Below are 21,911 nucleotides of genomic sequence, written 5' to 3' on the forward strand. Positions count from 1 at the left end.
CACTCACTAGCCGTGTGACTTTGGTAAATTATTGAGTTTCTGAGTCTGGTTTTCTCATTTTTAAGCGAAAAATGGTTATACCCTGGTAAAATGTCTGTCACATGGTAGGCACCCAATAAATGCTCATTCCCACAAATGAGCACACACTGTCTGACACTATTTCCGTGAAATTCTAGAACAGGTACAAGTAATCAGGAGTGACAGAAAGTGGATCAGTGGTTGCATGGGGCCAGTGGGGGCGGAACCTTCGGAGGAGCTGGAAATCCATATCTTGATAGTGCTAGTGGTTACACAGGTGTGTACAATTGTCAAAACACATCAGATCATGCACTTAACATGGGTGTTAGTTAGTGAATGCAAATTATCTCTCAACGAAGTTAGTCTAAAAAAAGTCCATTCCCTTCCTTTCTCTACCAATGAAAATATGTTGGATTAAGGAACTCATTTCAGAGTCAAATATACATTTTAAGTTCTTTTTCATTTTATTGTTTATTTTATTTTTAACTGATTTTAGAGGAAGGAAGGGAGAGAGAGAGAGAGAGAGATAAAGAGAGAGAGAAACATTGATGTGAGAGAGATACATTGACCAGCCGCTTCCCATACCCAGTCCAACCAGAGATTGACCTGAAACCTAGGTATGTGCCTTTACTGAATCGAACCCATGACCTTTTGGTGTATGGCAAGCATGTCAAACTCGTGGCCTGCGGGCTGCATGTGGCCCACAACGAATATTTTTGCAGCCCAGCCAATATAATGGCATGTAAGAAATGTTTTAATAAAAATTTTGTAACTTAATTTTTACAATATCCTATTATACATAATTATTAATAACGAACTACAACATTCGCTAATGGCTGATTACTATAATCGTGTTACATTCATTTCCCTTACGCGCCTTACGCGCAGGCGCACCATTTCTCTCCACTAATACTAGCAGCGAATATTTTAGCAGCCGATTGCCACGTCATTAGTCTTGGACTGACTTGTTTGGTGTGCGCAACAGGAAATACCTTGCTTTTGGAGAACAAGAAAAATAGGTTTATTTGTGTCATGCTTGTTAATTTCTGTAGTTATTCAGTGTCTGGTAAGTTAATGTTTAAGAAAAAATATTAATTTAAAATGTTCTATTATTTTATGTTAACAATTACTCATTTATTTCAGCCCTTTGTATTCAGCATGTCTCTATCGAAATAAACCCACGTTTCTATGAAAATTAAAGCTTTTGTTTTTTTGCGGCCACATAAACTTAATCTTGTTTATTTGGACTGTGTTAGCCTTCGAGTTCGACATGCTTGGTGTACAGGATGACGCTGCAATCAACTGAGCCACACCGGCCAGGGCCAGTTTTTTCATTTTACATTATTCATATCACCATATAAATTCTCCCATGAATTGATGTAAGTAAATGAGAATTGCCTTAATATCAAATCTCACTTTTTAAAAAGTGTATTTTTTATTGATTTCAGAGAGAAAGAGAGAGGGAGAGAGAGACAGAAACATCAATGATGAGAGAAAATCATCAATTGGCTGCCTCCTGCATGCCCCACACTGGAGATTGAGCCCACAACCCGGGCATGTGCCCTGGCCTCCTGAGCCACACTGGCCGGGCAAATCTCTCTTTTTAACTGACTTGTATTATAAAATTAGAGAGATGTGTCATGCAGGACACAGGGATCAAGATACAATGAAAGCACCCTTATAGGTAGTACACAGCCCTGGCCAGGTGGCTCAGTTGGTTGGAGCATCATCCTGTGCACCAAAAGGTCTTGGGTTCAATTCCCAGTCAGGGGATATACCTAGGTTTCAGGTTCAATCCCCGGGAGGCAACTAATCAATTTTTTCTCTCACATCGATGGTTCTCTCCCTCTCTCTCCCTTCCTCTCTCTCTAAAAAATTCAATAAAAACCCTGGCCTGTGCCGCTCAGTTGGTTGGAGCATCCTCCCATACACTGAAAGGTGGCAGGTTTGATTCCCAGTCAGGGCACACACCCAGGTTGTGGGTTGATCCCCAGTTGGGGTAAGTATGAGAGGCAACCAACTGATGTTTCTGTCTCACATCAATGTTTCTCTCTCTCTCTCTCTCTCTCTCTCTCTCTCTCTCTCTCTCTCTCTCTCCCTCGCTCCCTCTCTCTCCTCCTCTCTAAAATCAAATTTTAAAAATCAATAAGAGAACAAATCCTTGGGTCAGAATGAAAAAAATCCAAAAATCACTAAGTTAAAGAGGGGAAACGTTTCCCTAGTGAAATATTAAAAGCTTGTCACAAAACAAGGCGAGAGCAATGGAGTGGCCTGGGGAGCTTTTCACGTTTGTCAGCTCCTGTTTCCTTACCACCCGATGGCCCTCTCCCCCTAGAGCTCCACCTTTCCTCTCAGGGTCAAGGGCGCCTACCGGTGTGCTAAGGAGTTTTCCTGGAATCTGCTCCAGCAACACTTTTACTTACATTTCATTGGGCATAACTTTGTCTTGTGTCCACAGCTAGCTGCAAGGGAATTTAGTCTTTGTTCTTAAGGAAAGTCATATGATCAGCGAAAAATGAGAGGTTCTATTACTAAGGAAGAAAAGGAGAATGGATATTGGCAACAATTAATCTCTGCTCAAAGCCCTATCTGGTAACAGAATCCTATCTAATAAAAGAGGACTATGCAAATTGACTGTCACTCCAACACACAGATGGCTGCCCCCATGTGGACATAAGATGGCTGCCACAAGATGGCCAGCAGGGGAGGGCAGTTGGGAGGGACCAGGCCTACAAGGAAGGGCAGTTGGGGGCAATCAAGCCTGCAGGGGAGGGCAGTTAGGGGTGACCAGGCCGGCAGAGGAGGAAAGTTGGGGGCGACCAGTCCTGCAGGGAAGGGCAGTGGGGGGGACCCAGGCCTGCAGGGGAGAGCAGTTGAGGGGGACCAGGCCTGCAGGGGAGGGCAGTTGGGGGCGACCGGGCCTGCAGGGGAGGACAGTTGGGGGTGACCAGGCCAGCAGAGGAGGACAGTTGGGGGGGACCAGGCCTGCAGGGGAGGGCAGTTGTGGGGCAGGGGGGACACCAGACCAGCAGGGGAGAGCAGTTAGGGGCAATGAGGCTGGCAGGGGAGGGCAGTTAGGGGTGACCAGGCCTGCAGGGGAGGGCAGTTGGGGGGAGGGGGGGACCAGACCAGCAGGGGAGAGCAGTTAGGGGCAATGAGGCTGGCAGGGGAGGGCCGTTAGGGGTGACCAGGTTGGCAGGGGAGGGCAGTTGGGGGGACCAGGCCTGTAGGGGAGGGCAGTTGGGGGGGACCAGGCTGGCAGGGGAGGGCAGTTAGGGGTGACCAGGCTGGCAGGGGAGGGCAGTTAGGGGCAATTGGGCTGGCAGGGGAGTGGTTAGGGGGTGATCAGGCTAGCAGGCAGAAACGGTTAGGGGCAATCAGGAAGGCAGGCAGGTGAGCAGTTGGGAGCCAGCAGTCCTGGATTGTGAGAGGGATGTCCGACTGCCCGTTCAGGCCCAATCCTACTGGGATTGGGCCTGAACGGGCAGTCGGACATCCCTCGAGGGGTCCTAGATTGGAGAGGGTGCAGGCTGGGCTGAGGGACACCCCCCTCCCGCCCTGTGCATGAATTTCGTGCACCGGGCCTCTAGTCTATATATATAAAAGCATAATATGCAAATAGACTGGACGGCAGAAGGACTGGTCACTATGATGCACACTGACCACCAGGGGGCAGATTCTCAATGTAGGAGCTGCCCCCAGCATGCAGGCCCCAATCACCCAAACAGGGCCTGCCAGCCAACCTCTCGGTCCCTCCCCTTGGCCCACAGACTCTTATCGCCCAATGGGGAATGGGGAACTGTGTGTTGCCCCACACACAGAGGGAGACAGGCAGTGGGGGGCGGTGCCGGTGAGTGGGAAGGAATGGCCAAACTCTTGGTCCCTGTCCCCGGCCGGCAGGCTCCAATCGCCCAATGGGGAATGGGGAACCAGGGTGGGTGGCGGCAGACACAGGCAGTACCAGGTCAAGGTGGGTGCGAACGAGCAGGGTCCCGATTGCCCCGCTGGCTGCCCCACACACAGAGGGCAACCCGTGTTGGCAGTGGGGGACGGGCCTGGCTGCCAGCAGCTGGGGAAGATCGCCCTGATCGCAGGCCAGGCCTAGGGACCCTACCCATGCATGAATTTTGTGCGCTGGGCCTCTAGTAGTTCATATATGATGGTAGAAAATTGGAAATTACACAAATGAATAATGTACATCTGTATTATGGCCATATAAAATCTATAGTTCTTGAAATGGAAACACTTCAATAGCACATTGCTAAATGTGGGGGGAAACAGGTTACAAACATGTGAGCTCTGCTCTGTAAAATTACATAAAGAAAATATACATGTATAAAAATATTATATATATACTAGAGGCCTAGTGCACAAAATTCATGCACTCGGCAGGGGGCGGGGGTCCCTCAGCCTGGCCTGCGCCCTCTTGTAGTCCGGGAGCCCTTGGGGGATGTCCAACTGCCATGGAGGCAGGAGAGGCTCCCACCACCACCACCGGACTTGCCAGCTGTAGCCCGGCTTCTGGCTGAGTGGAGCTCCCCCTGTGGGAGTGCACTGACCACCAGGGGGCAGCTCCTGCGTTGAGCATCTGCCCCCTGGTGGTCAGTGAGCGTCATAGTGACCAGTCGTTCCGCCATTCAGTCAATTTGCATATTAGCCTTTTATTATATAGGAATATAGGATATATATAATCTCCTAAGAGTATTTCTCTCTGTTGTGGTAGTATTATATCACATCACTTATTTCACTTTATACCATTACTTTTACTAAAAAGCATTTGTGGTTTTTAAAAATACTACTTGCACTTGGAAAATTTTTGGGCATCTGTGTCTCTTGGGAACTTCATGAGTGGAACTGAGAGGTGAGCAGTGGCGGGTGGGAACTCGGGTTGGAGGCCTCACATTGCCCTGCAGGCACCAGTGAAATTCAGTTCCTGGGAGACCCTGAGCAGGGGGACCTAGGCTACTGGTCACCAGGCCTGGAGCTCAGGAGAGAGGTCTGTGCTGGAGTTCCAGGAACCACCATGCAGAAGATGTGCGGTGGAGCTGGGAGAGGGCACCTGCGGCCACTGTGCTGGGCTTCCCTGTCCTCTGCAGTCACTTCCACTTGGGTCTGGTCTGTGCCCCCCCCCCCCCCCCACACACACACACAATCACACCATATCATCACCTGGGGGATAGCCTCATGCCAGTTGGGAGGCCGTGGGAGGAGATCAGGGGGTGGGGGAGGCCAGGGTATTTATTTCTCTGGCTCGCTCCCTGGGGTTACCACAGGCTGACTGCCTCTGGGATGAAGGTCACAGATCTCATCAGGCAGGCTTCCCCACACCTGCGTTCCAGCTGCTGCTCCCTGCTCGGCCCCTCAGGTGGTGGCCCCTCGTGGTTTCCCAACACCTGCCCCACACCCTTGGAAGGAGTTCTTTTTCACACTCTCGTCACTCACCCAGTCTGAGAGTGCCATCTGTTTCCTGCTAGAGGCAGAGAAGTTGAAGACAAACCTAGGGTCATGAAGCCAGGGGAGGTGTTTCAAGGTGGGCGGGGCCAACAGTTTTATGAAGCTTGCTTGTAAGGTCAAATTGAGGATGAGGTCTCAAAGGTCAATTGGCATGGGCAACACCCACCCCCCTCCCCCAAGGAGGAACTGTGAAGGGAACGAAGGGAATTGGGTGGGCGGTTATCCCAGGAGGGATCTGAGTTGGAGATCAGAAAGAAGATAAGATGTGAGAGTTGAGAGGAGGGAGTGGGGTAGAGGAATCAGGGCAAAGGTAGGAAAAGGAGGCAGCCAAGCCACAAAGTGAAGACATAGGAGCCTTTAGTCAGGTGGGGTAAGCAGGTAGTAGCCCCGAGAATGAGTGTGTATCCATACCAGCACATACACATCATACACGTAGACGACACCCACACCCCCTGTACTATGTGTGCACACCAACACACACATAAGTGCATATACACCAACCTGCTTCACCACACACACCAAAGATACAACATGTGCGCACACACGCACACCATCACATACCATCACACACCATCACACACCATCACACATCATCACACCATATCATCACCCTACACCATATCAGACACACACCTCACACACAACAGTCACGGCTGAGCCATGCATCTCACGGGGCGCCCATGCAGTCGGATCTTTGCTTTGCTGTGACACTTGCCTGTTTGCTGTCGCCACATTGAACCCTAAAGGGTGCAGATGAGAAAAGCCTGGTTCTGTCTACTCACACGTGGAAAAGGAATTCTGTGTATTTGGCATGGTGCCTCCTATGCATAGTAGGTGCTCTGAGAGAAATCTGGAATGGCTACATGGTCACTGGCTCTCACCCTGGGATACTGGGCAAGAGCTACACCTTGCTGGACATGCTGACCTCCTAAGCAGCTTAACCCAGGGGGCCCCTCAAGACTGGCCACAGCCCAAATGCCTGTCCATACCACGGAATATTCTAGTGAAAATGGACCAAGTGCTACAAAGTGCATGAATTTTCACAACATAATGCTGAGTGGAAAGAGCAAGTTCCAGATCACTACATTCATGCATGATACTCCTTTTTATAAAGTTCGAGAACAACTAATACAACTAATTAAACACTATATAATTTAGGAGCACATGCCTATAAAGTAAAAACTTTTTTAAGAAATCTAAGAGTAACCCTAGCCGGTTTTGCTCAGTGGATAGAGCATCGGCCTGTGGACTGAAGGGTCCCAGATTCTATTCTGGTCAAGGGCACATGCCCAGGTTGTGGGCTCAATCCCTAGTAGGGGACATGCAGGAGACAAGTCCATCAATGATTCTCTCTCATCATTGATGTTTCTATCTCTCTCTCCCTCTCCCTTCCTCTCTGAAATCAATAATATATATATATATATATATATATATATATATATATATATATGAATGCTAAACAATATTTAGGACAGTAGGTTATATTGGATCGAGGCAAGGGATGAAGTAAGAGAGGATCGTAAAGGTGGATGGATATCACTGTCAATGTCTGCTTCTTAAGCTGAGTGGTAGGCTCACTACCCAACATAATATAATGATAACAGCAGGCCATGCTTGGACCAGGGGTGAGAATATATTAGGAACCAAGGATTATGATTAGTCCAATTCTGGGTATCATATGTCCTGTTACAATAAGTAAAAATAAAGTCTGTCCTCTCAGCTTGACCCGTTCTGCTTATTTTTGCACTTCCTCCCACAGCGATGCTGGGGGTCACTGTAACCTTGCTCTTTGCAATCGGGGTTACTAGCACAAGGCTGGGCAGGAAGTGAACTGGGGGATGAGGCAATATCTGCTACAACACTGTTCTCGATAGGCTCTTTGTGGTAAGGGTTTCCAAGAACCAGCAGAGCAGTTGAAGGAGCTGAGCAACATTTACAAGAAATGTGCGCTTGCCCCTCCCCTTCCCCTCCCCCTGGTCCCCTCTCTCCTCCCTTTGCCGCCTCCAACTCTTCCTCCCTGCCCAGGCCCAAGTGAAGGGTAGCCCACAAGAGCCAATAGTGAATATCGGCGCAGAACAGAACTGCTTACCTGGCTCTCTGGAGTTTGGGGAAGACCTGCCGTGACCTCCAGATTCTGGGCCCTGAAGGAACCTTCACAAATATTTATTAAGAGGCAGATTATCAGAGTGATAATGAGCATGAATTGCCTGGGTCCAAATTCTGACCTGGCCACTTCTTAGGTATGTGACTTTTGACATGAGAATTAACTGCTCTGCACCTCAGTCTTCCTCATCTGTAAAATGGGGATAAATGATAGCATTTACCTCATGGAGATTTGTTGTAAGATTAAATTAATATGTGCAAAGCTGGTGTTAGCTGTTATGGCTAAGTGTTAAAAAAAGGATGCAAATGAATCAGAGAGACTGTGGTCTAGTGCAGGAGTTAGCAAGTTTATAAAGGGCCACATGGCAAATATTTTGGCTTTGCCAGTTATAAGGTCACAACTACTCAACTTTGCCTCTACAGCACTAAAGCAGCCACAAACAATTCACAATTGGATGAGCTTTATTTATGCACATTGACAGTTTAATTTTATATAATCTTTATGTGTTACAAAATAATATTCTGCCCTGGGCGGTGTTGCTCAGTGGTTGGAGTGTCGGCCTTCACACAGAAGGGTCATGGGTTCTATTCCCGGTCAAGGGCATGTGCCTGGGTTGCAGGTTCCATCCCCACCCTGGTTGGGGCACATGTAGGAGGCAACCAATCAATATCTCTCACATCGATGTTTATCTCCCTTTCTCTCTCTCTCTCTCTTTCCTCCCTCTCTCTCTCTCTCTCTCTCTCTCTCTCGCTCTCGCTCTCGCTCTCGCTCTCACTCTCGCTCTGGCTCTCTCCCCCACCCCTCCCCTCCTTTCTCTAAAAATCAATGGAAAAAATATCCTCAGGTGAGGATTAACAAAAAAAAATTTCATTTGAACTTTTTCTTCCATTTCAAAATGTAAAACCCAGTCTTAGTGTGCAGGCCATACAAAACCAGGTGGTCTGCCAGACTTGGTCAGTAGGCTGTACTGTGCTGATCCCTGATAGAATGGGGGAAAACATTAGCCCTCCCGGATTTCTCTGCACTATCTGCATGTTCAATTTACAGGTGAACAAACCGAGGCTCATCCTTCTAGTCCAGTTGAAATGTTGCCTCCTCGATGAAGCCTTCCCAGATCACCTCAGCCAAGGAGGCACTATCTCCTATGTCAGTGGTCTGCAAACTCATTAGTCAACAGAGCCAAATATCAACAGTAAAACGATTGGAATTTCTTTTGAGAGCCAAATTTTTTAAACTTAAACTTCTTCTAAAGCCACTTCTTCAAAATAAACTCGCCCAGGCCGTGGTATTTTGTGGAAGAGCCACACTCAAGGGGCCAAAGAGCCGCATGTGGCTCGCGAGCCGCAGTTTGCCGACCACTGTCCTATGTGATAAGCACTAATTTGTTCATTACTTTTTACATTTTATCATAAAGCTCTGGACAGATAGCTTGATTGGAGCATTGTCCTGGATATGCCAAGGTTGCTGGTTCGATCCCCAGTCAGGGCACTTATAAGAATCAACTAATGAATGCATAAATGAGTGGAACAAGTCAATGTTTTTCTCTCTCTTTCTCTTACCATCTCTAAAAATCAATAAATATAATAAAATAAAATTTTATCATGAAATATTTAAGATTAAAAAATCTATACAGAATAATGCAGAGTGACCCTGGCCACTGTGGCTCAGTCGGTTGGGCATAATCCTGTGCATCAAAATGTTGCCAGTCAGGGTTTCGTATTTGTCCCAGGTCCAGGCATGTATGGGGTAGGGAGGGCAGCCAATTTCCCGTCAGGGCACATGGAGGGGTTGATGGTTCAGTCCTTAGTAGGGGGTGTGCAGGAGACAGCCGATTGATGGTTCTCTCTCATATCAATGTTTCTCTCTCCCTCTCCTTTCCTCCCTTCCTCTCTCTCTAAAAATCAATAATAATAATAGTAATAATAATAATAATAAAGAATGGTAGAAGAGGGTAAAGGAGGAATAAATAGTGATGGAAGGAGACTTGACTTTAGATGGAGAACACACAGTACAATATACAGATGATGTATTATAGAATTGTACACTTGAAATCTATATAATTTTATTAACCAATGTCACCCCAATAAACTCAATAAAAATAAAAAGAATAATGCAAACACCTTAGTCTTTACCATCTGGCTTATGAAATGAAGCCTTGCCCAAACAGTCGAAAGGCCCTGTACAGATATCCCTCTCAAAATCCCAACCTCCCTATCTCCTCCCCAGAAGTAATAACCACTATCCTGACTTTGGGACTTTATTGCCCTGTACTTCTTAGTACTTTTACTGCATATATATCTGCATCCATAAGCAGGAACTAGTATTTGTTTGCATAAGTACTCTCATATTTAACTCAATCTTCCCATTATTTAAAAAGAATCTTCCACCCTAACCGGTTTGGCTCAGTGGATACAGCGTCGGCCTGTGGACTGAAGGGTCCCAGGTTCGATTCCAGTCAAGGGCATGTACCTTGGTTGCAGGCACATCCCCAGTAGGAGGTGTGCAGGAGGCAGCTGATCGATGTTTCTCTCTCATCGATATTTCCAACTCTCTATCCCTTTCCCTTCCTCTCTGTAAAAAATCAATAAAATATATTTTAAAAAAATAAATAAAAAGAATCTTCCAATCTAGGAGTAGCTCTACTTAAGAGATTAGCCTCAGAGGGCATGCCTTGCCCAAGGCATCCAGGTAAGTAGTGGTAGGCTTCAAAGGCCGAGGAGGATTCCCAAGGTGATGCTCCTAAAGATTGCTCCCTCTATATCCTTGTGGCCACACAGTCCTATTAGTTATCTGACTTCTGTTCCACACTAGACTTGAAAAAGGAGACTACATATGATCTGTCACCCTTCCTATACAACCCTTAGTATTTTGTACCCAATAGAAGCATGGTATGTATTTCTTCAGAGACCCTTAGTAGTCTCAGTAGAGGATGGGGAACTGCCAGAAACTCAAGGGGAACAAGGGTGGGGCTTTACTAGATTTCGTTACAAGTTTGAAGCAATTTTTAATTGTTCACATGTCAACTTTACTGGAAAGGATGAGGAATGCAACCCTCATGCTCCAAGAGGTTGTGAGTTGTGGGGAGGGAGGAAAAGGGGAACCTGGAAAATCAGCTTTCAGAACCAAGAAATCCTTCCTTCCTCTCCTGCAGCCACAGGGGTAGAGCTAGGGTTTGGGATCTAATCCAAGCTGAAGGGTAGTCAATGAGAAGTGATGGGTATTACAGCCTGGACGCTCAAGCATCTTGATAAGACAGCATCCTGGCCAGTGTCCAAAGGATGTGTGTATGCATCAAGGGGAGAGGACAAGATGACCCACACGGGAGAATATTAGAACTGCTGCCGATGCTCATAAGCAAGAAGCCCACCTTTACTAATACTTATGCAAATTGAGTGTGCTTTCAGCAGGCCTGCCTGCACTAGATGGTCTTATCTACCATCCAGTTTAAACGAAACTCAAGAAATGAACAAGGGCCCTGGCCGGGTGGCTCGGCTGGTTGGAGCATCATCCCGTAAGCCAAAAGGTGTACAGCAAAAGGTCACGGGATTTGATTCCTGGTCAGGGCACATACCTGGTTTCGCATTTGTCCCAGGTCTGGACATGTATGGGGGTAGGGGAGGGCAGCCAATTGATATTTCTCTCCCACTCTGTATAAAATCAATAAGCATATCCTTGGGTAAGGATTAAAAAAAAAATAAAATGTATATATAAATGAATAAGGGGCTTAAAGATTCCTGCAAAGAAACAACATACTGCAAACACCAATTATCTCAACCAGGGATAATGGAAGAAAATTGAAGAACATCTCACCTATTGTTTATAAACCTGTTGTCAAGCACATTGGAGGGGAAAATCCTGCTTGTCAAAAAGCACATTTCCCCTCATCCACCATTATTCATGACCAAACCCCACACTGCATATGAAGGAAACTTGAGTCAGTAAACTAAGAGTAATTAGTTTTTCCAATCACTGTAATATGTAGCAAGGGTTCATGCTGTTTTACTAGTAGGGGACAGTAGGGCTGTTTGACAGTTCAGCCCTGCTCACTAGAACCTTCTGCGATGATGGAAATGTCCTATTTCCTGGGCCCCTAGTCACAAGCAGCTATTTCATGAAATGTGACTAGTGCAACTGGGAGATAGCCCCCCCCCCCCCCCCCCCCCCGCCCCTTGCTGTATTAAGAGAAACTCTAGAATTTGCATTAAGAACAGAGACTGGGACTTTACATGGGGCCCCTCAAGCCAAATCGTGTCCACATAAGACTGCCTCCCCCGCCTTTGGCCATACATTGTTTCAGAAAAGCGGTTATCCCCAGAAGTCCTGTTGAAGGAACCTGATTTAGGCTGAAGTTCCTTTTTCCCTCCTAGGTTAAATTTTGACACTTACCAAGTGGTTAATAAAGGCACATTAGCATGTCTGCATAGATAACACTTAGAAGCCACAAGTTAAGATAAAAGGTTTTTATTCAAAAAATGCCAGGTATAAAAAAAAAAAAATAAGGTATCTTTTATTCCCCTGTACAGTATTTCACTCAGATAAAACCAGCAGGCTACGCGCTGCTTCAAACACAGCCCCAGAGGATCCGGAAGGCACGCTGTCCAGAACTGGTTTTCAGGCATCTACCCTATATACACAATCAGCAACTCCCCTCCCGTCACCCACAGCACCCACCCACTAGGTAAGCAGGTGAGAGGGGCCTGCAGCAGTCCTGCCTGAGCCCCATCACCCTAAGAACAGAGCAAGTGTCGCAGCCCTCCCCCAAAAGGTCCCCAAGTCAGAGGAGGAAAAGAAAACTATGGCAGCAGCTGTGGAAGCTTGGAGCTGAAGGGAACCAAATAAATAAATAAATAAATACATAACGTTGACCTCCAGGTTAGAATGCGCATCTTTCAAAAAAAAAAAAGAAAAGGAAACAACAGGTAAAATAACTTAAAGGCAAAAAATTTTTTTAAATTAGATCAACTACAATCCTTTTGTACACTATCATGCCAGCTGTACACACATTTACAGTTTTTCTGTTGATTTGCATTGTTTGTGCATTTTGTGTGTGTGAGGTCTTGGCTTTGAAACAGTTAAGTAAAAACCAAAAAGGAAGACCAGAAAAAGGGCAGGTGGCTCAGCGTTTGGCCCTGTAGCCTCTTCCATGGCACCTTTCATATGAAGGATGGGGAGAAGGGGATGGGAGAGAAAAACAGGGAAAACCAAACCCAGGCAGATTTTTTGAGAAGCAGCAGGTAAAAGAGGCAAGTTCAAGTATTTCTCCCAGCACAGCCGGAGTCCCCACAGAAGGCACTCAGAAGAGTCAAGGAAGAGGTGACAGGGACTTAAAAAATGGTGCTAGTCCTATCCCACCCCAACCCGTTTTCCCCTAACCTGACCATCATGGCATTCAGTGAAGGGAACAGTTCCATGACAGGGTTCTGACCCACACCCCCTCCCCCACCCCTACCCCCGGGATTTTGCAGAGTCCAGCAATGCTGGTTGCACACCTATGAGAAGGAGAGAGCATCTACGAGGAATTGAGGCCTAGGACACCCAGAGGAATCTCTTTTCCCCTGTCCGAGGCCTCCTCCAGGGGCCTGGGGTCTGGAATGAGTTGTAAATGTTGTTCCTGTATCAAGCACTGTGCTGCTTGGTGAGAAGTGTCACTGGTACAAAAGATTCCCCTCCCTGGAGCATCTGCCAGGAGGGGAGGACCTGCTGGAAAAGCTATTTGCTGGGCCCTGGCAACAGGCTGTGGAGATGGATCTCAGCAGTTTCCTGGGGCAGGAGCACATCTTGCATCCACGGATGATTCTGGATTTCTTCAAAGGATGGCCGATCTGATGGTTTCAGGGCTAAGCACCATCTAATGAGATGCTGACACTCTGCAGGAAACAAGAAAGGTTATGAATGACTCAATTTGTTTTTGTGATGCAAGGGCCTTCCCAAGGACCCACAAGTCTGAGGTCCAACAGAGACCACATACTTTCTAGAACTCATATTCTTTAGTGAGAATATATTAACATCTGGATCCAACTGACTGCTTTCAGCTAAAAAAAAAACAGCGCCCCTCTTAAATCTGTGGTTTCAAATTTCAATAGCTAGAGCCTTTCCCACGACACCCACTCATCAGAAATACAAGGAGGAGGACTAGGGATTTTGATGAGACATCAGTGAGCAGGAGGTGATTCAATTCACCTACCAACTTACAAATATGAATACCACCCACGGTGAGGTAACTGGGACCACAATGTTTAGAGCCTGCCTTAATTTAAGGGAGAAGGCTCACCAAGCACTCAACGTTTTCCTCCCTGGCAAACCAGCCAGGCATTGAGGGACCAGGATGATTCTGTTGGTACTTTAAACAACCTTTCAGTGAAACTAGATGTCTTTTCTTACTAGTCTCACACCTGCCCTTCCTCTGACCTCCCAAAGAATGCTCAACTGCAAGCCCTTGGCTTCCTGGGGGTCAGCTCTCAAGGGTGAACTGCTGGCCTAGGACTCGAAGTCAGAGGCTGGCCACCTCCTGGAGTGAAGCTCCCCAGAATTCAAAGACTCTGTTCTTGTTTCTCTTCAACAAGCGGTTTCCCAAAAGTTACCTGAAGAGACCCTCTGCCTGAAGAAAACTTGGCCCCTGATGATCTCCTCATCGTGCTCAAAAGGAATATCTCCACAGACCATATCATACAGCAGGATCCCCAGGGACCAGACCGCTGCCGACCTGCCGTGGTAGCGATGGTAGCGGATCCACTCTGGAGGACTATACACTCGGGTCCCTGTGAGCCAGGGGAATAGGAAGGAAAACACGCTTTTAGCAAAAATAAAACACAAAGTAACTGAGTGCTATGCTGAGTAACTCTTTAAAACAAAAGGCACCCCCGCCCTTCCCTCAGGAGCTGGTGAACTCAATTTACCTCCCTAAGCTTAAAGGAGTTTATGGATAAGCAGTTTATGGCATCTCTCCAACCCAAAGCATTACCCACCTCTCTACCAGCCTAGACCCGTGGTCGGCAAACTGCGGCTCGCGAGCCACATGCGGCTCTTTGGCCCCTTGAGTGTGGCTCTTCCACAAAATACCACGGCCTGGGCGAGTCTATTTTGAAGAAGTGGTGTTAGAAGAAGTTTAAGTTTAAAAAATTTGGCTCTCAAAAGAAATTTCTATTGTTGTACTGTTGATATTTGGCTCTGTTGACTAATGAGTTTGCCGACCACTGGCCTAGACCATAAACTGAAAGTCTTCACAAGCTGCTCCAAGAAACCAAGGGGTCTGGCAGAAGACCCAGGGCCTGAGGCTTGTATGTGGCAGGACCACCCACAAGGGGATAAAGGGATGAATGTCTGCATAATCAGGGGAGGTATCCCACAGACAAACCTTAGACTGCACTAAAGGTTGCCCAGGAGCCAGGATGAGATTCCCATCTCAGATATGATGTGGGTGAGGGCACTTGCACAATATCCTAAGTCAGGGTGCCCTTTGGGAGGCCTTCCTCCCGCCTCTGAGTGCAGGGGCAGACACCCACACCCTTTCCTCCCCTCACTTGAAAGGTAGACAGATCTGCAGAGCTGGTTTCAGACCACGTGATTCCTGTTTACAAACTTTGGGTTGTAAAAAAAAAAAAAAGTAGGGGCCATTCTTTTGGTGCTCACCAGGGGGCAGCAAAGACTCGAAAGAAAAAAAAGAAAAAACATGGGAGGATCCGACCAGCCATTAACTGTTAAATACAAAAAAATGCAGCCCAGCCCAGCGTCCTCCAAGGGCAAATAAACACAAACCACAAGCCCCAGTCACAAGTTTTGAAGGCTGTCGTTGGTTACGCTGAGCGGCTCCGGTGACCCACCCTACTCGGCTTTGATCGCCGGCTCTCCGGTCCACCTTTTTTGAAAGAACCTGCTCCAAGCCCTTCCCTAGGATAGGTTTTCCTCCTCTTCCGAGACACCCAACTAATTTTCAAACTAGCAAGAGATCTTATTTCACAACATTCATTCCCGACTCCCTCACTGAACAACACCGGAAAGAAAATCAACAAAATGAATTATTTAGTGAAACTATTTCTGTTTCTATTCCTTATCTGTCCCTAGATCAAAGGGGAGGGGAAAATGCAGTCTAAAAATTACCTTACCGAAAGCTAAACTCTTATAAAACAAAGCAAAAACTACAAAAACCGGCATCAATTTTCATCTCTCCCTCTCTCTCCTCCCTCTTCCATTTCCCATCCTATTACTGGCGGGCAAACTGGGTCAGACTTCAGAAATCTGGGCTACGGCCGGTTGCCCACAACCTCTTATTCATCCGAAAAGCTTGGAACCCACTGAATTCTACTTAAAAAAATAAAATCGTGCCAGAAACAGTACAGGTTCCGCTGGCTAGAAATCCCCGGCTTTACTACGCTGGGAAGCTCTCTTCGCCCCACCCCTGCTATCATGGAGCCAGGCTGCCCGATGACCTTTACAAAGGGCCAGAGAGGGAAGCTGGCCGAGGCCTCCAGGCCAGGCCGAGTCACCTGGGCAGTTCCCTCCCGGCAGCTCCCGCCCCAGCCTGGCTCACCGTCAAAGTCCGTGTAAACGGTGTCCTTGAGCAGCGCCCCCGACCCGAAGTCGATGAGCTTCAGCTCGCCGCGATTGAGGTCGATGAGGATGTTCTCGTCCTTGATGTCGCGGTGGAGCACCCCGCAGTTGTGGCAGTGCCGCACGGCCTCCAGCACCTGCCAGAAGAAGCTGCGGGCCAGCTCCTCCTGCAGGGCCCCCCTTTCCGTGATGAAGTCGAAGAGGTCCTGCACCGGCTCGGGCCTCTCCAGGATCAGAACGAAACTGTCGGGCCTCTCGAACCAGTCCAGGAGCCGAATGACGCCCGAGAAGCCCGAGCTCACCTTCTTCAGCAGCACCACTTCCATGGGCACTCGGGTTCCATTGGGCTGCGGGCACCAGGAGGCTGCGTTAGCGCGCGAGGCGGAGGGCGCCCCTCACCCCACCCATCCTGGGGGTCGCTCCCTCCTGGGCACTCACCAACTCTCCCCAGTCGGAAATCCGGTCCTTCTCCACGTGCTTGATGGCCACCTGGAAATCACCCCAGGAGAGCCGACATTAGATCCCCTCGCTGGGGCCAACACACAGCCCTGTGCCCCCTCCCCGCACCGCGCGCCCTCCCCACGGCGTGGCGCCCACTCACCGGCAAGTTGTCGGCCACACGGACGCCTGAGTAGACGGAACCAAAGCCGCCGCTGCCCAGTAGCGGGCCCACCTGGTACTGCGACTCCAGGGGCTCCTTCTCCTTGCCTAGCAAAGGGGGAGAGCAGGGGACTCAGTGCCGGCCCGCAAGCCCCCAGTTCCCACACGGAGGGTCCAGCCTCCTCCCCATCCCGGGTGAGGGGGGCGCTTACCGGGCGCCAGCTTGGTGGCGTGCAGGTCGTTGCAGGGCGCGGCGCGCAGGTGGGCAAGCGAGTTGATTTTGGACAAGAGCATCCCACCCTCCAGGGTGTCGGCGCAGGGACTGCCTGGAGCCGCTGCCGCAGGAGCTGGGGACCGGGCTGCGCCTATGGCTGGGCTAAGGCTGCGGGTGGCGATGCGGCGAGGCTGCGGCTGGCGCGGAAGGCCGAGGGCGAGTCGGAGGACAACTGGGGGCTCTGCCGGGGCTGTCGGCTGGTGGACCCAACGGCGGGGTCAGGCAGTGCCGAGGGCGACGGGGTTGTCGGCTCGTGGGACTCGTGTGGCAGGGCCGCGGCACCGGGGGCTGGTAGCTGCTGCTGCTGCTGCTGCTGCTGCTCGTCCCGCCGCCGCCGTCGCTGCCGCCAAGTCCTCTCGGGCCTTCGCCGCCGCGGCCGCTGTAGCAGACGCCGGGCTCGCAACGCCGCCAGGAGTAAAGGGGCGGAGCGCGCCTGCGGGGGGCGCGGGCGGGCGGGGAGGGGGCGGGGCCTCTCCCGGGGGCCTAGGCGGGGATCCGGCTGCCGAGCCGACCGAGGAAGGAGAGGGGGTAAGGAAGCCGCGGGCCAGGGCGACTCCCTTGGTCCCCGCCCCGCGCGCTCGAGCGCCGCGCCCAGGCCCCGCCCACGCCGGCGCATCCCCAGCCAACCAGAGGCCGACTGATCTGCATAACACGGAGCGCCCCGCCCCCGCCCCGCCCTGCTCTCGCGGTCAGAATGGTCTCTACGCCGCCACGACGTGGCGGGAAGGAAAAGGCGCCAAAATGGAGGGGGAGGGGCGCGGGGCGTGCGGGAGGCGGGAGCTGGGTGTAGAGCCGCCGGGAGGAAGGATGGGGAGGGGCGTATCGATTCAAACCCAAACAATAACAAAGCCTTCAAAGGCCGCGCGAGGCCGGCTCTGCAGCTCTTCCCCGGAGGTTTTTGGGTCAAGGGCTCGAGCTGGAGCATAACAAGTTGCGCAGAAACGCCGGGCGTTGGTGCGTCGGGCGAGCAGGCCCGGCGGCCGGGGAGGCCCGGCGGCCGGCGTCGGGTGTGAGGCACAACGTGTGTGGGGATGCCAACGAGGGTGGTCTTTCCGTGTGACTCAGACCCGAGACCTCCTAGTCGGCCTGGGCGGGGTGACGACACGCTGTGGGCTCGGGCCGGGTCCTCGCGGGGTGGTGTGTTGGGGCGCGTTGGGGGGAAGCATCTGAAAGATGTGAGTCACGGCGTTTTCGCGGAGGGAGTGGAGGGGGCCCAGGCCTGGAATAAAAGGGGGAGAACTCCGCGTATTGGGCGCAGGGGTTCAGATCGCGACTGTCAGCCCGTGCGAAACGTCACCCTGCCCCCCCCCCACACACGATTTTTATTTTAAAAGAGCAGAAAGGAATCGTCCTCCGAAGTGATGTGTGAGCCCCCGCAGAGGAAATCACGACGCCAGTGCTAGCACGGTGCCGCCGCCGCCGCCCGGCCCGCGTGTGAGGGCGGGGGAGGGAAACGCCTCGTCTGAAGCGCGCGTGGGAGCTGCGCCCGATTTCATCCGTTTCCACGTTGTAGTCACCTTTCCGTCAGCCTGTGATTACCAGTCGGGCATACCTGCAATTGCTGGCTGCCCAGGCGTGTCTCCAAGGAAACCCCCTCTCTCCCGAGGAAATAACACGGAAAACTGACCAATTCGACTTTCCTCCTTTGTTCTTTTAAACTTCACGTAGAGTTGATAATGACGTTGAAATTAGTACAATAAAATTCTATGTAATGCATAAATTGAATTGTCAATGGCGTAAAAGCTAACTCTATCCTATTTTAATTTTTTTCAAGATTCTGCCACTTAAAAGAAAAAAAGGATATTTGAGGATCTGTACACCTGCAAGTCATTAATGAGTTTAAATGTTCAATTAAAAGTTTTCTACAGTGCTTATTTTATAAAGATGCCCAGATACTTTACAACGTTTTTGAATTTGTTATAAAATAGTATATATTTTCCTTTGTGTACTGTGGCTTAACTCATTTTTTAAATATATTTTTATTGATTTCAGAAAGGAAGGGAGAGGGAGAGAGACAGAAACATCAATGATGAAATAAAATAGATTGGCTGCTTCCTACACGCCCCACACTGGGGATTGAGCTGCCACCTGACATGTGACCTGACCAGGAATCAAACCTTGACCTTCTGGCTCATAGGTCACAGCTCAACCACTGAGCCACACTGGTCGGGCTAACTCATACATTCTTTAAAGTTTTTATTTATTGATTGGCTTTAGAGAGAGAGGGAGAGAGAAACATCGATTTGTTGTTCCACGTATGCATTCATTGGTTGATTTTTTTATTTTTAATATATATTTTTATTGATTTCAGAGAGGGAGAGAAACATCAATGATGAGATAATTATTGATCAGCTGCCTCCTGCACACACACCCCGCCCCCCACTGGGGATCAAGCCTGCAACCCAGGCATGTGCCCTTGACTGGAATCGAACCTGGGACAAGGTTTCCTTAAACCAGTGGTCACCAACCTTTTGGAACTCATGGGCCACTGATGGCAACTGCTACAAGTTTAGCCCCTAGGCCGATGCTCTATCCACTGAGCCAAACCGGCTAGGGCTGATTTTTTTTTTTTTAATGTTTTGATTGATTTTTAGAGAGCGAGGAAGGGAGAGATCAAAACATTGATGAGAGAGAAACATCATAGATTGGCTGCCTCTGCACACCCACTACTGGGGATCAAGCCTTCAACCAGGCATATGCCCTGACTGGAAATCGAACCAGCAACCTCTTGGTTCATGGGTGGATGCTCAACAACAGAGCCACAGGAGCCTGCCCATTGGTTGATTCTTGAATGTGCCCTGACCAGGGATCAAACCCGAACTTTGGCATTATTGGGAAGGAAGATGCTCCAATCAACTGAGCTACCCGGGCAGGGATAGCCCGTTCCTTTTTGATGACTAGGAGAAAACCCAAGGGAACAAGAGTCATTCCCTTTTTACATTTAGAAAAATGAAACATAAGTAGGGTGACACCAAAGGAGGAAGAGATGAAATGACCCAAATTCAACTCCTGAGGATTTAAAGACTTCCTCCTATCAGGGTCTAAAACTGCCCATGGTACTAAAGCATCAAGTGTAAATGTACTTGGCCCCCCACACACACACATCCATCCCCTCTACCCTCCCTTCCTTTTCTCAAGCCCTACTATGATCTCACATGCTCACACTCACCTAGCACTATCCAGAATTCCTGCCTTTACAGAAGCAGCCAACCTGTTCTCAGAATGTCCTCTCCTCTTCACTTTTATTAAAGCCTTTATAGCCATCAGGAAACAATTGTGGTTCCACCCAGATTGCTAAATAAACTCCAAGCATTCATCCACTGTCCACTCAGTCACAATAATCTATTTGGGTTGTTGTTGTTTTTAATCTCAGTGTTAATTAAGTTTTCAATTATTTGTATCTTATCTTCCTATTCCTTGAAAGTATACTTTATCTAACATTTGATGATGAAGGGGAAGACCAAAATGGGTCCCCCCCAAAAAAGATCATGATTAAAGTCTATTTATACCAAATTTAAGTTAATTAATTGGGCTTAGGCAAAATTAAGGTGAAAAGCAAGGGCTTTAAACTAAGTTAGCCTGCTTTTAAATCTGTGATCTGGCACCTAAACTAGTTATGTGATATTCGTCAGGTTACTTAACCTTCCTAAAGCTTCAGTCTCTGAATGGAGATAATAATAGCACCTACCTCATAGGGCTGTGGTAAGAAGCAGATAAAATTCTGCATATAAAGCAGAATTGTGTGCATAGCTTAGCACAGAGTAAACTTATAAATATTAGCTATATGGCAATAATGCTTAGGTGATTATGGCAATGATGATGAAAAAGAATTTTAGAATGGTCTTGCCCTTTGAAGATTCCAAAGGGGAAATTCAGGATAGTTTGATTTAATCATCTTGGGGGAGAATATGATTCAAAATAGTTGTATACATTAAATCAAGTTTAACCTTTTTTTCACTTTCTCTAGATCTTTATAGGCTTAAATATTTAATTAGAGCTAAAGTGATGAACATTTAATATGTTTGCTTTATATGGTGATACTTCAAAGCTGGAAGTTACAAAACATGGACCACACTTGGCAAGAGCTTTTATTTACTTAAAACTGCTTTTAAATGTAATTATTAAACATTCAAGTATGTTTCATGTTAAAAGTTACTTTTCTCAAGTGTAGGGAACTTGATGTTTTGATTCATCAAAATGTAGTTTAAATAATAAAAAGCAAGCACTACTTGTGCTTGTCTCAAAGAATCTAACAAGGAATCAGAAAAAGCATGCTAATTATTAAAGGACAAGAGCTTTTAGGAAGATAAAGGCCATAATAATGCTAACAATTCTCTGGAAAAGGGAGAATGTTAATTTGAACAATACCCAAATGAATCCTTCTACCTGCTATGGATTTAATCAAGCCATTGTCAAAGGAATGACTTCAGCAATTTCTGTAATCACAGTTTAGAAGAATTGAGTTTGAAAGGGATGCCTGTATACTATTTTTTAAAGTACCTCTGAGTCTAGTTGATGCTTTTTTTTTTTTTTTAATCGTTACCTGAGGATATTTTTCCATTGATTTTTAGGTAGAGTGGAAGAGAGAGGGAAAGACAGAGAGAAATATCAATTGGTTGCCTCCTGCACGAGATTCGACCAGGGCCCGGGCGGGGAAGGAGTCTGCAACCAAGGTATGTGATCTTAAGCCCAACTGGCTAGGGCAAGTTGATGCATTTTTATAAGTAGGGGTCTGTACTTTATTTATTTTTTAAAAAATATATTTTATTGATTTTTTACAGAGAGGAAGGGAGAGGGATAGAGAGTTAGAAACATCGATGAGAGAGAAACATCGATCAGCTGCCTCTTGCACACCTCCCACTGGGGATGTGCCCGCAACCAAGGTACGTGCCCTTGACCGGAATCGAACCCAGG

At 48.3% G+C, this 21,911-nt stretch overlaps 1 protein-coding gene across 1 annotated transcript; it reads right to left on the reverse strand.

The window, feature by feature from the left end:
- Nucleotides 1-12,023: 12,023 nt before the first annotated feature.
- Nucleotides 12,024-17,569, reverse strand: PIM1 (Pim-1 proto-oncogene, serine/threonine kinase). The gene is made up of 6 exons (XM_080665042.1): nt 16,936-17,569; nt 16,725-16,831; nt 16,562-16,612; nt 16,104-16,470; nt 14,158-14,334; nt 12,024-13,443 (listed from the first exon to the last, which is right to left on the reverse strand). The coding sequence occupies exons 1-6, from the start codon at nt 17,015-17,017 to the stop codon at nt 13,286-13,288; spliced, it is 942 nt and encodes a 313-aa protein (XP_080521168.1). The 5' UTR covers nt 17,018-17,569; the 3' UTR covers nt 12,024-13,285.
- Between the last annotated feature and the right edge of the window lie 4,342 nt (nt 17,570-21,911).

Source organism: Plecotus auritus, assembly GCF_963455305.1.
Source record: "Plecotus auritus genome assembly, chromosome: 4".
NCBI lineage: Eukaryota > Metazoa > Chordata > Mammalia > Chiroptera > Vespertilionidae > Plecotus > Plecotus auritus.

Coding starts and splice junctions, on each gene's coding strand:
- PIM1 (XM_080665042.1), bottom strand. CDS start 17,017: ATGCTCTTGTCCAAAATCAACTCGCTTGCCCACCTGCGCGCCGCGCCC. Junction 16,832..16,935: donor CGCCACCAAGCTGGCGCCCG/GTAAGCGCCCCC, acceptor CCCCTTTGCTAG/GCAAGGAGAAGGAGCCCCTG. Junction 16,613..16,724: donor GTGTGGCCGACAACTTGCCG/GTGAGTGGGCGC, acceptor GGTGATTTCCAG/GTGGCCATCAAGCACGTGGA.